The sequence below is a fragment of the Schistocerca americana genome, chromosome 2, assembly GCF_021461395.2.
Source record: "Schistocerca americana isolate TAMUIC-IGC-003095 chromosome 2, iqSchAmer2.1, whole genome shotgun sequence".
Taxonomy (NCBI): domain Eukaryota; kingdom Metazoa; phylum Arthropoda; class Insecta; order Orthoptera; family Acrididae; genus Schistocerca; species Schistocerca americana.
In genome coordinates this window covers 626511122-626528584 of record NC_060120.1, presented here as the reverse complement: position 1 = coordinate 626528584, position 17463 = coordinate 626511122, and the positions used below count along the sequence as shown (strand labels likewise).

The 17463-nt window shown below is 39.4% G+C and overlaps 1 protein-coding gene across 3 annotated transcripts in view; it reads right to left on the bottom strand.

Annotated features, from left to right (window-relative positions):
* The window catches only part of LOC124596478 (nucleoprotein TPR), a 278178-nt gene that overhangs the window by 210364 nt on the left and 50351 nt on the right, over positions 1 to 17463 (bottom strand). For all 3 annotated transcript variants that reach the window (XM_047135622.1, XM_047135620.1, XM_047135621.1), the window contains exons 3-8: positions 16961 to 17182; positions 15261 to 15420; positions 14987 to 15161; positions 11916 to 12140; positions 8061 to 8236; positions 6305 to 6517 (exon numbers count right to left, since the gene is read on the bottom strand). In XM_047135622.1, coding sequence (XP_046991578.1) covers positions 6305 to 6517; positions 8061 to 8236; positions 11916 to 12140; positions 14987 to 15161; positions 15261 to 15420; positions 16961 to 17182 — 1171 coding nt within the window. The remainder of the gene's footprint in view (positions 1 to 6304; positions 6518 to 8060; positions 8237 to 11915; positions 12141 to 14986; positions 15162 to 15260; positions 15421 to 16960; positions 17183 to 17463) is intronic.

Below are 17463 nucleotides of genomic sequence, written 5' to 3'. Positions count from 1 at the left end.
GTACAGAAAGTCACTACACTCATATCAACAGAAAATTTTTAGCAATAAGACATAACCTGTCAACCCAAGCACATTTCAAAAACAATTGTGCGTTTAAATGGAAACAAAAATCGGCTGTGGAAGTTGAAATCCTGTAAATGGAACTGAATTTATAGAATCAATATTAGGAATGTTTAGAAGACCAACTACATCCATACTTGGTAATCTCAGTTTATGAAATCTGGTTTTGGGAACCCCATGTAACATAGTGAATGCAGACACTTTAACACAACACTTCAGAAAGCTGATCCTTTGAACAGTGGTTGCATCAGATACCAGTAAAGGTTGGGTCTGAACTACCTTGACTGCAGCACTGTCAACCTATACAAGCAGCTATGTCATAGCTGTTACTAAGTGCTTTATGTTGGGTTTTGTGCACTGCGCATGGTCCATAACAGAGTTCAACTGCGACCTTCACAACACTACAAGGGATCGGCAGTTTATGGTGTCTCCATTTTGTACTATAGTAGTTGGAAGACTTAATGTGTTAATGTTGAATGTCTTCTAATGTGTGAATAAAGTTATTTGCAATTCTACGTTAAATAGCAGTACATGGCAAATGCCACCACTCGATTTTCCGGTAATTTTGCTGAGTGGATTGGTTGGTTAGTATGGGGTAAAAAACTACCAAACTACAGGGTCATCAGACCCTCTTTACCGATGCAAGCAAGGCTCAAGGTACAAAAACACCTGACACCACACCCAAAAAGAAAACGAATGGAACGAACAAAAAACGGGGAAAACATACACCACAAGGAAAAGTAAAAGAAGGTATTAAAACCATAGAGCAGCTGGTCTGGGCTGGCTGATCACAATAATAAAAGAGGATGAGCTAGCCACTCTGCAACACATTAAAATGTCCACCCCAAAAAGACAAGGCGAGATGAACAAATGTATGGAAAAGACGACCAACAAGACAAACAAATGTAAAGAAAGTGCGACAAAGGGAGGGATGGTTGCAACGTCAGAGAGAAGGCTAAATGCCCACCCTTAGATGGTATGATAAAAAACTCCCCTCAAGAATAAAATGAAAAACTAAATCTGCTGATGAGGCACTGTCGCCCAACACCGAAGGTAGGGTGCTGGGAAGGTTAAAAGTCTGCCGCAGAGTGGCTAAAAATGGGCAGTCCAGCAAGATGTGGACAACAGTGATATGCGAGCCACAGTGACACCGAAGTGGGTCCTCGTGTGTTAACCACGTATGGCCAATGCGGAGCCAGCAGAGAACCACACAGTCCCTGCAGGAGACCCGCATGAAGGTCCTCCACACATTCGTAGTCTTCTTAAGGGCACGCCGTTTGTTGTGCTTACTGAGATTATGGCATTCTGTCTCACAAAGCTGAAAAACTTTGCAAAAAGTAATGATCGCAGGTCAGTTACAGGGATGCCGATGTCCAGAATATGATCAAGGAACTCATCACCTGCTTCAGCATAGCGTGTGAGGAAGTCGAGTGCAAAGCCCATCCTTTTCTTTTTGTATTCTTCCGTTAACAGTTTTGGAGCCAGCACGCACACAATTTCCTGTACCCTAACTTGACAGTCACAACGTCAAAGAGTTGTCATGGACACATCCGGTATGATCTGAAGCAATTCTTTCAATGTGAGATGTCTATTCGCACGAACTGCTTCCTCCGTTGTCCGAAGAAGGCCATCAGAGATCACAGATGGCCGACCTGTTCTTTGTTCGTCATAAACATCGGTCCTACCTTCAGAGAAATGACAACACCATTTTGTTACATTTTATTGATTCATAATGTTCCCATAAACAGAAACAATTTCTTTGTGAATATCCACTGGTCACTGACCTTTTACATGAAGAAAACATATGATGGAGTGCACTTCGCATTTGACAGGATTTTGAATCAGCGCAGCCGGTTTAAACACTACCTACTCCAACCAGAAGCAATGTTCAACTGCCGAATGAGCGCGAGGAGAAAGCTAACGGTTCAAGGTTAACACCAGTGTTGTCAACTTGCTCGCCAAAACTCTTCTGTTCCTCTGGCGTACAGTGTATCTTTTACTTTCCGAAATACCCTTGTATTTGACTGTTTCTGAGAAAATGACAGTACAAGTTTTCATCATAATTTATATGCCTTTTAACAACCAGGAAGTTGAACCAATGTGGAGGCACAATGCACTGGCTAGCGTCACAGCTTCATACTTCTGCACCCAATGTTCGAGACTTGATTTTTTAAATTTTATTTCATTTCATTTATCTGTCCATGTTTGTATAAGGTAAAGAAACAAATGTTTCATATCACCTTTAAGGTTGCTAGGGTTTTGTATTCACTGTAAAATTACAACTGAGTTTCACAATAAGTCATACATTTACTACACTGTGTGTGTGTGTGTGTGTGTGTGTGTGTGTGTGTGTGGTATTTTGAGCAATTTTAATCTTTTTAAAATTCTCACATTACTATATTCCATTCTTAAATCAATTCTTACATTCATTCTTACATTTTATTCTTATCTTCATTATACAGGTAGACTTGTTGCACGCCTTTGGATGACACCAATCATAGAAACATTCGAAACAGGAATTTTGAACACCATGAGCACTGCACAAAGGCAAGTTTACCACAGTGACATTTCTTCGCGTAAATCTTACTTGGGAAATAACATTGCTTTAGATTTCAGGCATTGACTATTTCACCGCAAACCATGCATAATTAATCATTTTTCAGAAAACTGGCACTTGCAAATAGTAATCTTCCAAGGATATAAGTAGGCAGATGAAAAACAATAATATGGTTTCAAAATCATGGAGAAAAACTGCAAGACCGCAACACTATTCAATATGCCACCATTTCAGATAAACTTATCATGTACTAAAAGGCATACAGTGTTCCTTGAAAAATCTGATGGAGTAATAGGCAGCACACTGTCTGCAAAAGGAATGTATCCAGTTTAGAGTCACAGCCTGGCACGCAGTTTTATCATGTCGCAAATGCTCATTTTTCTGACAGTATAGTTTGCAGGAACAACACAAGAATAAATTTCAACACCTCAGCATTAATATTTGTGTTATTTTGTAAAATTTGACAAGAAGCTTGCACTTCCATTACAAGTGTGAACATTCACACTTGTTCACAATATACATTGGTATAATCTCTCAATCACTAAATCAGTACTTCTGGTGATATAGACCTTTGCAGTGCTTCCTTGAATTTTCGGCAACTTTGAGGTGTAATATCTCCAGCAATAGTTTCTTGAAATAAGCAAACCCAGTCCATATTCTACAACATTTTGCAATCTCTTAAGCAAAATAATAAAAAGGATTTGCAGAGCAATTTTCATATGGATAATCTGAACGAAAAAATACACTCTTGAAAAAACACACTCTCACTCTTGAAAAAATTTGGAAGTTTCTCTTTTTCTATCTCCAAAGGCAATTGTAGGATGAAAATGTAACTTTGCACATATTAACTTACCAATACAAGGTCTCAGATGGTACAATTTCATTCTTCTACAGGTTCCTAATAGTTTACAAATTTAAGGTAAACTGCACAGTTTTTAATAATGCCAAAAATGTCTATTTCACTTAAAAAAAAGTCTTCTGCAAAATCTTTTAACCCGGTTTCATTAGATAAGACCACGTTCTAAACCACCTGAAACCTACATCTGGTGTGCAATGCGAGCATTTAAGGCCCTAAATAAAAGTTGGATGTGCACTGAAACTGGGTCCATGTTGCACTAGTTGGGTTGTTTTGGGGAAGGAGACCAGACAGCGAGGTCATCGGTCTCATCAGATTAGGGAAGGAAGTCGGCCGTGCCCTTTCAAAGGAACCATCCCGGCATTTGCCTGGAGCGATTTAGGGAAATCACGGAAAACGTAAATCAGGATGGCCGGATGCGGGATTGAACCGTCGAATGCGAGTCCAGTGTGCTAACCACTGGGCCACCTCGCTCGGTTGTTCCACTAGTCCTCAAATTAAATCTGACGTCTTTTATTACGTTCTGTAACAGTTTAGCACTCTCTCCAGAAGATCATATCAAAAGTCCTGACAATGAGGAAAAGAGCTTGAGACAGAAAAACTGAAAATTCTTTTTGTTTTTTAGGCATCTCTACAGCATTCAGTTTTCCAAAATTCTTTTTTATAAAAAATGGAATGGCTAAGGAAGCCAATAAAAATAAGAGCTTTCTCTTTTTTGTGGCTCTAGTAATTTGAGGTAACGACATTTGAAAAGTGTGATTTCCTTGGGTTCTGTCTTACCAAAATTTCTTCGTAAACAATCCCATCAGCAACATCATCTGGCTGACAGTTTTCCTCATAACATTCTACAGTAAAATTAATGAAACCTCTCAAAAATTCAATTATCTTTAAGTAAACACAAGGTTAGGATCCTACAAGATACCTCTTCTCACTTTGGCTTCTGACACCTGCAGGAATGATTCTTTAGGCTTGGTATCTTGTGTAATGAAAGCCTTAACAGGTTTGGGAATCTGTGGTAAAGAAATCCACCCATTGTTGCTGTTGCACTGCTACAGGGCAGGGCCCCTGCGGTGATGGCAACGCTGGTTTCCTCATTTGAACGGGACTAGGAGTGGTTAAGCTACTGTGGACCGCAGCAACACATTTACACAATTTTTCATCAGTACACTAATGTTCCACATAAACTGCAACCTATGCTAGCACTAAGTACACTATACATCAAACCAGAATTAACTATCATGTCATTACCACAACAAAATAGAAAGACATCCTAATAATTCTCATAACATCAGTCCACTCCAAAACAATGTCAGGAAGACTGCTTGAACTTCACCAAAATTTATACAATGTGACAATAGTGTAAAACTTGAAGCCTATTTATACAATGTATGCTGCAGCTGTTATGCAGGAATTCTACCACCACGATCTCCACTGCCTTGGCAACACACAGTTAAATTGTGAAGTTCACAACCAACATGATTCTGTAATTACAGTGGAACAACAAATGGTTCAAATGGCTCTGAGCACTATGGGACTTAACATCTATGGTCATCAGTCCCCTAGAACTTAGAACTACTTAAACCTAAGTAACCTAAGGACATCACACAACACCCAGTCATCACGAGCGGAACAACAGATTACAGTATGTCATGATGAGCTGTGATAAAAGACAGACCTTTCTAAAGTTTTTCTGACTTTTTAGTCATTAATTCTTTTGATGTTTTCTTCCCCAGACAGTACTCAATAACTGCAGAAATACAAGATGCAAAATGGTCTTCCCAATTAATATAGGTAAAGAGTTTGCAGAAGACTTTTTTGTGAAAGTGGGCCAAAAACAGCCATTTTTTGATGTTTTAAAAAAAATTGTCAACATTGCCTTCAATTTCTAAACTACTTGAAAGCAATAGCACGATTAAATTTTATATTCTAAGACATTGTGTTGGTAAGTTTATATGTGCCAAGTTTAAGGTTTATCCCACAATTACTTCCAAAGATTTAGCTAAACACTTTTTTTTGAGCATTTATTTTTTTTGGCTGCCTTTGCTTCATACTATCCATATAAAAACTGCACAGCAAATCCATTATTATTATTATTATTATTATTTTGCTTACGAGAGTGCAAAATGCTGTACAAGACAGCCTAGTTTTGTATTTTTCAAGAAAACACTGCCCGAGATATGTCTCAAAGTTGCCAAAAACTCACGTATGCACTGTTGCCAGCTGTGCTATGGCGTCAAACAAACAACTACATCCCCAGAGGTATTGAATTAGTGACTGTGAAACTTTAACAATGTCTATTAGGAACATGGGCGAATGTTCATACAAAATTTCATCAAAATCTCTGATGGTCATGCAGGAACCTCTGGACCACTTGGCATGGAATGGCCCTTACAGGAGGAGCCAACTACAGGATATCTCAGATGGTAAATGGGAGGAGGACAGGTTAGAGAAATAGGTTGGTTGGTTTGTGGGATTAAAGGGACCAGACTGCTATGGTCATCGGTCCCAGAGAAATAGGGAACTGACAAACCTTTAATAAAGACCAACAACATTAACAGAATTTTTGTACTGTTACTAGGTCAAGTGTGTACCTCAAAGTTGAATATGGAATTTTGGAAGCACTTGTGATGCTCAAAGTTATTAATATGTTTCAAAACTTGTCTTATCTTTTGTGATAATTTTTCCTTGTTTCACCAAGAGACAATTAGTAGACAGAAAATGTCATACACCTTTTTTTTTTCTCCCTCCTAAATACATACATAGCTCCAACTGTTTTATCAGGCACACATTTCACTTGAACAGGCTTTCATAGTATCACTATAACACGTTACCTGACGAGACAAAGTTGCTTTATCATCCATATGCCTCTTTATCTCACGTGTGAGACGTGCAGACTCTCTTGTAGCTTCATTGGCCTCAGCAGTAAGTAAGTTTATCTTTGCCATGGCTTCATCATATGTATTCTTCATAGCTATATACTGCTCCTTCATGGATTCAAATTCCAGTGTCTGTTGTCGCAAGGTTGGCACTCTTTCTTCAACTTCCTGTAAATGTAGAATGAAACTCAAGTTTCTGAAAATTTTAAAATATATTGTAACACTATGGTCTTAGTAGCATTCAGTACTTACTGTGCCACTGGTTGATGGACACATACTTGTATTGGTATCTCACATTCTTTACAAATGTTCCCTTTCTTATATTATTGCATGCAAATTGTAAACAAGAAGCAGTACAAAGCTTAGTCAAGTTCTATTTTGTTTTGCTCATGAGAGAGTAGTTACATTACCACTCCTTGACGCACTTTAATTCTGCAGCAACTGCTGATTGCATGCTTGTTGAAATAAAATGCTCCACATGGCAATTATGTTGCAGCTTCACTCGAATTATCAGATTCAACTTAATAACAAGTAATTTCCAAGTGTACAACTATGTTATGTTAGTACTGCTGTTGTTCTTTTACACCTGCAGATGATTCTTATTTTAACTGAAACTGGTTATGTGAATAAAACTACAATATAATTGGCAATTGGAGTATTTCATTGAAATTAACAAATTCTATTTTCTGTTCTGGCTATTTCCCATGAAATTGAAGCTCAATTTGAAGAAACTGATGTAACAGATGAAAGTGAGTGATATTAGTGCAAAAAGCAATTAATGAAATAATTTGACTTCTCAATTTACATCCAATCCATACCCGAAGGTGTAATTTAGCACTATTCATGTGAGTGACAATGTTTCCACAGTTGAAGGTAAAGATTACATTTGTGGTAGAGTAGCTGTGGAAAGAGATATTGTTCGATACAGCTCAGTTGAGTAGAAAGAAGACAGGAAGGGCAAGCATAATGTCTCAGCAAACTACAACATTATTAAAGGAAGAGCAGACATTCAGATCTAACATGGATGGTGTGGGAAATTAGTTATAATCTCCCCAAAGAAACCTTCCTGGCACTCAAAAAATATGATTTTAAGAAACTAGGGATAAAACATAAATCAAAGTGTCCAGACATGGATTTTAGCCTCACTCCTCCCAAAGCAAGTCCACTGTCTACAAACAATAACACCTTGCTTAGTTGACCTGAAGAAGGCTCACAATTACACATTAGTTTCTCCTTTCTTACCAAAATGAGAATTTAGTTTCACTTTCCTCTGTATACCTTTCAACACCATATGCTAAAATGGGCTCCACAGGCATGTGAAGTAAAGCTTCCAAGATCATTGTGCAAAGACAAGATGAAGCTGACTTAAATAGAAATTTCATGAAGAAAAGTGCTCAAAAAAAAAAAAAAAAAAAAAAAAAAAACACACCTCAACATAAAAATTTTCTGAGTATGGTAGGATGTCATAATGTGAACAACTATACTGGCGAAATCAGTGTTTTGGCCATGGTTGCAGTGGTCTCCTTCTGTCTCTACTCAATAGACTGCATCCATCCACTCCGTATACCCAGAAAAAGGCCACTGCAATTGTGGTCGAAATGTTGGTTTCCCAGTATAGCTTTTTACATTATGGCGCAGTAGCATAATCAGCAAACTTTTATGTCAATTGATTCTGGCTGGTGAAGCCTACTACAAAATTACATATACATACCTTCATAACTGTGTTCAGATACAAAGTGAGTTTGCGGCTATTTTCCTTCTCCAGCATAAGTTTCTCAGACATATCAGCATACTGCATATATAGTTGAGTGGTTGTCATTCCTGATTTCAGCAAACGGCTAACATGCGATGCTTCAGGAGACATTTCTAGGGATTTCTCAATAGCCTCTGTGTAAAATTAAATTCAGTAATATTAAATAATTCTCCTGGCACACATTTTAGTAAGTGAATGCTAATGAAATATGAGAAAACTTGCACATTACAAATAATAATAAACACTGTAATAAAGCTATTTTCAGTGTAACTTACATTTTTCTCAGTTGACATCTACTACATCTGACTCAACTTAAGTGACACTACATTTTAGTTTTTTGAAACGTATAGTAGCAATTTTCCTTAGTATTGTGTATCAAGTGATTGTACCACATTACAATCAGAGTATCAAAAAGATGTTGGCAGTGCTTCCCCAGTCTTAGCAAGCAAGTTGTAGGAAACTATTGGATTTTTATTACTCTTAGGACAATGTACTCACAGCTATATTATCTACACACAAAATACCACTTTTTATCATATCTTATCCAGCAAAAAAAAAAAAAAAATAAATAAATAAATAAATCATAAACATACAATTTAATTCAGCACATTTATTGCACCATAACACACATCTGAAGACTTCCATATAATCACCAAATATCTACTTTCCCACCCAAGTTGTCCAGTAAGTCCAAACCAATAACTGCAGATTGCACTGCACATAATTATATTCCCAGAAAAAAGTGGTCTTACAACTACTCGATTCCTTTATACACTCCTGGAAATTGAAATAAGAACACCGTGAATTCATTGTCCCAGGAAGGGGAAACTTTATTGACACATTCCTGGGGTCAGATACATCACATGATCACACTGACAGAACCACAGGCACATAGACACAGGCAACAGAGCATGCACAATGTCGGCACTAGTACAGTGTATATCCACCTTTCGCAGCAATGCAGGCTGCTATTCTCCCATGGAGACGATCATAGAGATGCTGGATGTAGTTCTGTGGAACGCCTTGCCATGCCATTTCCACCTGGCGCCTCAGTTGGACCAGCGTTCGTGCTGGACGTGCAGAACGCGTGAGACGACGCTTCATCCAGTCCCAAACATGCTCAATGGGGGGACAGATCCGGAGATCTTGCTGGCCAGGGTAGTTGACTTACACCTTCTAGAGCACGTTGGGTGGCACGGGAATCATGCGGACATGCATTGTCCTGTTGGAACAGCAAGTTCCCTCGCCGGTCTATGAATGATAGAACGATGATTTCGATGACGGTTTGGATGTACCGTGCACTATTCAGTGTCCCCTCGACGATCACCAGTGGTGTACGGCCAGTGTAGGAGATCGCTCCCCACACCATGATGCCGGGTGTTGACCCTGTGTGCATCGGTCGTATGCAGTCCTGATTGTGGCGCTCACCTGCACGGCGCCAAACACGCATACGACCATCATTGGCAACAAGGCAGAAGCGACTCTCATCGCTGAAGACGACACGTCTCCATTCGTCCCTCCATTCACGCCTGTCGCGACACCACTGGAGGCGGGCTGCACGATGTTGGGGCGTAAGCGGAAGACGGCCTAACGGTGTGCGGGACCGTAGCCCAGCTTCATGGAGACGGTTGAGAATGGTCCTCGCCGATACCCCAGGAGCAACAGTGTCCCTAATTTGCTGGGAAGTGGCGGTGCGGTCCCCTACGGCACTGCGTAGGATCCTACGGTCTTGGCGTGCATCCGTGCGTCGCTGCGGTCCGGTCCCAGGTCGACGGGCACGTGCACCTTCCGCCGACCACTGGCGACAACATCGATGTACTGTGGAGACCTCACGCCCCACGTGTTGAGCAATTCGGCGGTACGTCCACCCGGCCTCCCGCATGCCCACTATACGCCCTCCCTCAAAGTCCGTCAACTGCACATACGGTTCACGTCCACACTGTCGTGGCATGCTACCAGTGTTAAAGACTGCGATGGAGCTCCGTATGCCACAGCAAACTGGCTGACACTGACGGCGGCGGTGCACAAATGCTGCGCAGCTAGCGCCATTCGACGGCCAACACCGCGGTTCCTGGTGTGTCCGCTGTGCCGTGCGTGTGATCATTGCTTGTACAGCCCTCTCGCAGTGTCCGGAGCAAGTATAGTGGGTCTGACACACCGGTGTCAATGTGTTCTTTTTTCCATTTCCAGGAGTGTATACACTGGAGCATGGAATATGTTTGACCTTCCTCTCAATTCGTGCAATAAATAGTAAAGAGCCACAGTAGTTTAACAATAATACTAGAAAGCCACTGTGGCACACTGAACTTAACAACACCAAAACTACTCAAGATAGAGCTATAAAAGAACACTTTATTTAATTTCTAATGAATATCCTACATGTACAGTTAACAAACATGACAAGTTACACTTTGATAACAACAAAAACAATCAATTATTGACAAAATAATTTAGTTGGATGGATAAAAAAATCTACTCACCAAGCGGCGGAAGATGACACACATAAAAGACTGTTGTAATTTGCAAGCTTTTGGAGCCAGTGGCTCCTCCTTCAGGCAGAAGGGTTGAAGAAGAAGGAAGAAGGGTGAAGGAAAAGGATTGGAGAGGTCTAAGAAAAGGGGTAGATTTTGGGAAAGTCACCCAGAACCGCGGGTCAAGGGAGACTTACTGTACAGGATGAGAATAGTATGGTACGGTATGGTAAGTCTCCCTTGACCTGCGGTTCTGGGTGGCCTTCTTGAAATCTACCCCTTTTCCTAGACCTCTCCAGTCCTTTTCCTTCACCCTTCTTCCTTCCCCTTCAACCCTCCTGCCAGAAGAAGCCACTGGCTCCGAAATCTTGCAAATTACAACAGTCTTATGAGTGTGTTCTGCTGCCACTTGGTGATAAAATTATTAAGTTACACTTTTAGAATTACAAAAAGACTGAATTGCTTGCCAGTACTTAACTTCAGTAAGCAAACTCTAGGACTGCCAACACACACATTTAAAAGTGATGTAAAAGTGCACTTATAGAGAGTGTGACTTTTCCGCTGTATGCTGCTCTTGGTAACGGTTTGTGCTACGATTGACTGGAAGTGAACATTACAAAATATAAGTGGGACATGGACCACCCATCACATTGCTCATTCATAATTTCCCATGCTTCATAAATGAAGTTAGCAGATGTTTTGTTTCACTTGCAGCTATTTAAGCTGAGCTATAAAGTCTACCTGTAACCACCACCCAGAAAATCATGAATTACTACAGAAAAACAAAGAAATCTATATGATAAAAGTGATTATAAACATCCCCACTACTCACTGTACTTCCACATTCTACCCTCACCACCACCTCTGAAATTCTAACCCATTAAAAAAACAGTGAAATATTTGTGACTGCCGGGATAACAAATTTCATTGCTGCTATTCCACTGGCAACAATTTATCACATGTGCCACTTGAGAAAAATTAACAATATGGGAGCGAGATTACAACTTGTCCACTGAAATATTTGCAAATGGAGTTTACATTGGTGATCTGTTTCTGATTGTACATCTTAAACATACAGTCAGGAATTTCATGTGATGTGAAGGTGTTAGTGGCTTATGTTGATTGGTTTTTAATATATGATTGTCCAGAAATACATAAGTTCTGGAACTTCAAATAAGTTACAAGGGTCTTTTGGGGAAAAAAATTATAAATGACTTGTTACACTGCTGAGAATGACATAGATCTAGCTCAATAATAAAAACATTAGAAACCCAAGTGCACCATAGAATCTGCTGTCTATCTGCAGCTTTTTACACTCTAATTTTCCAACCACAATAATTACCTGCTTTTGCAGCCTCTATTAATTCATTTGCTCTCAAAAGTTCTTCTTTCAAAGCTGCTACAGTTTCTTGCTTCTTCTGCATCTCTTCATAATGTTTAGCATTGATATCCTCCATCTTCGCTTCTAAGGCACAGTGCTGGTTCCTTGCTTCATTCAGTAGCTCCTCAAGTTCCTTCACTCTTTTCATAAGTTGCTGTGACTTTCCTTTTTCTTCTTCACTGACCCCTAGAGGATGCAATACCACAAACGATGAAATAACAATCTTCATATTAACAGACACCGCTTAAAACATTTATCTTTTTTTTCAGAACTAGCATATCATTAAAGACCAGTTTCACTCCTTCCAAAAATACCACACATAAGATACCATTTTTAACATAAATACAAGGCTTTGTTCCTGAAAAAAAAAAAACATGCTATTTCTCCAAAACATGGTCTTTTTTGTAGCAGATATATGCTACACAGACATCTTCAACTCCCAGTCTTTTGGTATCTTTCCTTATTGACACCTCCTCCCCTTCTCATGATCAATCACTATCTCCTTTTCCCTCTTTCATCCTTAATTTCCTAATATGTCAAGAATGCTATTACTGTATTCCCTCTGCTATTTCCAGTAACCCCATTCTACACTACTGAGTGCACATTTCACTGCAATTACTGCAACTGATTAATTAAATAAATGTTGTAAAAATTGCAAGGTTATTTCAGTTCAGCATGAGGCTTCCTTCATACAATTCAATGAAACTGTTGGAATGAATAACAGGGTGTATATGACCCGGGACAACCGGGAGATCCGGGAAAAACCCGGGAAATTTTTCATCCGGGAGAAAACCGGGAAAAACCCGGGAATTTTTTAGAATTCCAGGAATGTTTCGTTGTTTTAGTTTCCTGTGATTTTGATTGGTAAGAACCAATACTCCAACAAAGGATATTACTGTATCCCGCGTCTGCAGGATAATACTGCAGCAACAAAACATTAACAAGAGGAAGAAAAAACTAAAATAAAACTTAAGTCTCAAAGGAAATCCGCCATATACAACAACAAAACATAGTGATCATAGAAGCGTCTGCCAACAGCAAAGTGTGTCGAAGGCTTTAGAAAGACTATGCAATGATTCATAACTACAAATTGCCTCCGATGAGCATGACGTGACAGCTGCTGACATTAGGTTTTTTTGAGCAGTTGCGGGCGGGCTCTTGTGCATGTGCAGCTGAGTCACATATGGGTAGTACCTTCTCCCGCTTCTGTCTACGGATGTGTGGCTGGGCGCCACTATCTAGTATTGCCCCGGTTCGGAAATATCGTAGATCAGGGGCTGATGCACAGAGCTGTCTGAGTTGTGGTGTGGAGGAGGGTAGTCTTCACGTGACCTGTGTTTACGTTTAGTGATTTTGCAGTTTCCTCTTCATTTATTACTCTCACATCAAATGAAAACAAAACGGATTTCTGTGGCCGGGAGCTATCAAATGAATTAAAATACATTCACATAATTACGGAAGGCTAAAATATGTTATTATTTTCAGGTTTTATTTCCACCTTTCTGACAGTCACACATTAATCGACTTGCAGAACAATGAAGTTATTTTTGTCGCTTTGCTAAAGAGATTTGGCTTTTATTAATCTTTTGGGCTGAGGCAGTCAATTTATTTGAAACGAAGTGTTTAATTTCACACTGTTGGCTAGTTTCAACTGTTCGCTGCACGTTTTCCATCTTCTAGCTCACATGGCATCATGCCATAATAAAGAACCAAACATGAGATAATACAGTATTGGTACTCAAGAAAATTTACACTATAAGCCCAATTATGCATTTTGGTATGGTTCATGAAATTCCTATGAACTTCAAGTGTCCTCTGATGTCTTGTTTCTTTTGTGACATACGGCCTTCCTGTGTCATCGTAGCTGCGCAAGAGCGGTGGCGCCTGTTATCCGGCGCTCTCTGGCAATTGCTGAAACGAATCAGTTTCTAACAGGTTACGGGAAAACATTGCGGATGGTGGTTTGAAAAGCGTTACTTTCTACGTAAATTTCCTTTTGCACAAGATGAACTATATGCGAGAATGTACGATGAATTTCTTAAATCACAGAGCGTTTGACTCTCAGTTAAAAATCAACTCTTTGAGGACGACCATCTAGAAGAATTTCGAGCCCAGAAGATTAGACATTTACGTCGTTATTAAAAATTTTACTGGCACATTTGTGTGATATATCTTAAAGTGTAACACGCGCAAAAAAGATCAACATCATATGTGGAAGCTTAGCTCCTGTTGCAGCTTATTAATCTTTGAGGCTACGATTATATGTGAAACCTCTGTTTTTCTTGTAGCAACACTATGTATATTAATTTAAACCATCAACTTTTCTTAGTTGTGTGTTCGCGCTAACTAAGAGTGATCTTGCTATTGGCTGACTACATCACGTGTCCTATGCTGTCATCAGCTGGTGAGATCACATGACATGAGCTATGACTGGCTTACAAAAGCCCGTCGCAATCTCGATTTCAATGCCTTGGAAAGTTACATGCGTTGTTTGGTGGAATTCGAATTTATATCTTCGTAACACGAAAATATGCAGCATACATCTTGCTGCTGCACATCAAAGATCTTTCCAAAACGTCCCCCCCCCCGTTTCGTTTTCTAAAGTGCCAGGAAATTCTACGTCGGTGTATAAAACCATAAACATTCAAAATACTGATAAGTTTTACAGTGCCGAGGAAAAGTATACTCTCATATAACACGGGAAAATGTATTTTCACCCGGGAGAAAGTGTGTTTTCAACCGGGAAATCCGGGAAAAATCCGGGAATTTTTTTTCATTGTCCATATATACACCCTGAATAACTTCCTATGCTACCTGCTCATGTTCCGGCTGCCTGGCCCTTTTCCTTTCGTATCTTTAAACCTTGGTCTCAAAACTCTTTTCCTTTATGCCTATCAATGTTATTACACTATAAACTTATCTGCAGGCAATTACTGCAAGCATTAAATGAATTCTTGCTGTATAGGTTTAGACACAGACAAAAGCTGTACTCAACAAGCAGTACTTTCAAACTGTGGATTCCTATCACTTACCTTTGTACAAATTTGCAAGCTTTGTCTGTGCACGCACTTCCTGTCCAAAACTTTCCTGAAGCTTGGCCTCAGCCTCACGTTGCTCCAACAGTTGTTTTGAAAGAGAATCCATTTTCTTTTGCAAATTAGAATTTGCTTTAGTGAGCTCTTCAAAACGCTGTTCTAGCACATTTGTCTATTTGGAAGTAATGAATAAGAACGTTAGTATTTATTTTTACAGACCACATTACAAAAACAATAAAAATGGGATAAAATGACTTATTCTTTTTAATACCTCCTCTGTTTTCTGCGACAGTTGTGTTTCAAGGTTAACAATATTTGCTGCATTCTGAATCCTCAAATTACGCACTTCTGAAGCATGTTTCGCAAGATCTTCATTTAAATTTTGAATCTGGGCTTTAAGCAGAACACGTTCCTGGTCCATGCGTTTTTCCCTGAAAATATGTGCCAAGTACATTTTGTTTAACAAATGGTACACTAACAAACAAATGATTTTATGTAAAGATTCTTACTGAAATTGGCTGGGCCGGGGAGGTGTTGGGGCCGGAGAGGTGCTGAGGAAATTGGAGCAGAATGGGAGGGTGGACACATTTAACCAATATTTCAGCCTCTTCCTATGTCATGCTTCAAAATCATAATGCTTAAACAGTTACTTCAATATATCATATGACTTGGCAATAAGCTGGTGGGTAAAGTACGTATGTAACAATGACAGTGACAAATGAAGAGAAAGAGCTTTTCTACATGACACAGGATACTGCCATATCTACATTTACATCTGCATCTACACTCTGGAAACCACCGTGAGGTGCATGGCAGAGGGTATGTCCCATTGTACCAGTTACTAGGGCTGCTTCCTGTTCCATTCAAGTATGGAGTCTGGGAAGAATGATTGTTTCAATTTGACTCTGTGTGTGTAACAATTACTCTAATCTTATCCTCACAATCCCTGTGTGAGAGATACACAGAGGGTTGTAGCATATCCCCAGAGTAATCATTTAAAGCCAGTTCTTGAAACTTTGTTAATAGACTTGCTCGGGATAGTTTGTGTGTGTCTTTAAGAGTCTGCCAGTTCAGTTCCTTCAGTATCTCTCTGTCACTTTCTCATGGATTAAACAAACCTGTGACCATTAATGCTGCCCTTCTCTGTATATGCTCAATATCACTGTTATACCTATCTGGTAAAGGACCCACACACTTGATAAATATTCTACAATGAGTTGCACAAGTGATTTGTAAGCAATCCATGTATTTGTATGACTTAGCCAGTTCCAATGGTGACTCATTGATATTACAGTCATAGGATACTAAATTTTTTTCATTGGTTGTGCGAAGTGCAAAATTTTATCAGTTCTCAATATTTAGAGCAAGTTGCCAATCTCTGCATGACGTTGAAATCTTATCAATATCTAACTGGATATTTATGCAGCTTCTCTCAGATAATACTTCATTATAGATATCTGCACCATCTGCAAAAAGCCTGATTTTACTATTAACACTGTCTGCAAGGTCATTAATATGCAACATGAATGGCACAGGCACATCCTAAGTTACTTCTGCACAAAAAGAGTTCCATCAGTAATACAATAGTGCCTCAAGAACCTCCAACTTTCATACAACTGCTGCATAACAATGGAGTATCAATATCATTAGATTCCTGAGAGAAACAATGCAGCAATATTTAATGAACCAACCAAGCATAAACCTGAGGAAAAACAACGAGCACAGTAATTTCATTTAATCATAGCAAACAAATTTACTTTAGCAGACACCCATAGTAAAACAATACAATATTTAAGAGGTCAGAGTTGAACACAATAAATCATCATTACAGATGAAATATTACTGAAATGGATGTCACATGCTTTTTCAATACAGGTGAAATCAACCATAAAATATGTTTAAGAAGAAAGCTATGTTTTCACAGTAATTCTCAGTTAACAAAACAGTATAACTACATGTAAAAATACCTACCTTGCTTCTAGACTAGCCTGTCTACTGTCAACTTCATCTATCTTCACCAAAACTTCATATTTCGCAGCAACCGCATCTTTCGCTTGCTGGGCAAGAGCCTTATTTTCTTCCTGAAGAGAATTCAGTTCAGCATTGCGCCTCTCCAACAACCTTGTCAATTCATCACGCTCATCCGAAACAGACAGACACTGTCGGCGATAATCCAAGTTCTCTCTCTCCAGCCTGAAACATGTACAAATGACAAATACACACACACACACAAAAAGAGACATATGAAGGCCAAAACAATACTGGGCTCCACATATTTCCACTGAGCATGTGTCAGTAATGATCAGATGTTGATTAATAACTCCCTGCCCTATCCTCACTACAAACTGAGGTGAAAAAAGTGTTGTGATAGCGATAGACACATATACAGATGGCGGTAGTATTGCATAGACAAGGGATGAAAGAGCAGTACAATGGTGGAGCTGTCAATTGTACTCAGGTGGTTCATGTGACAT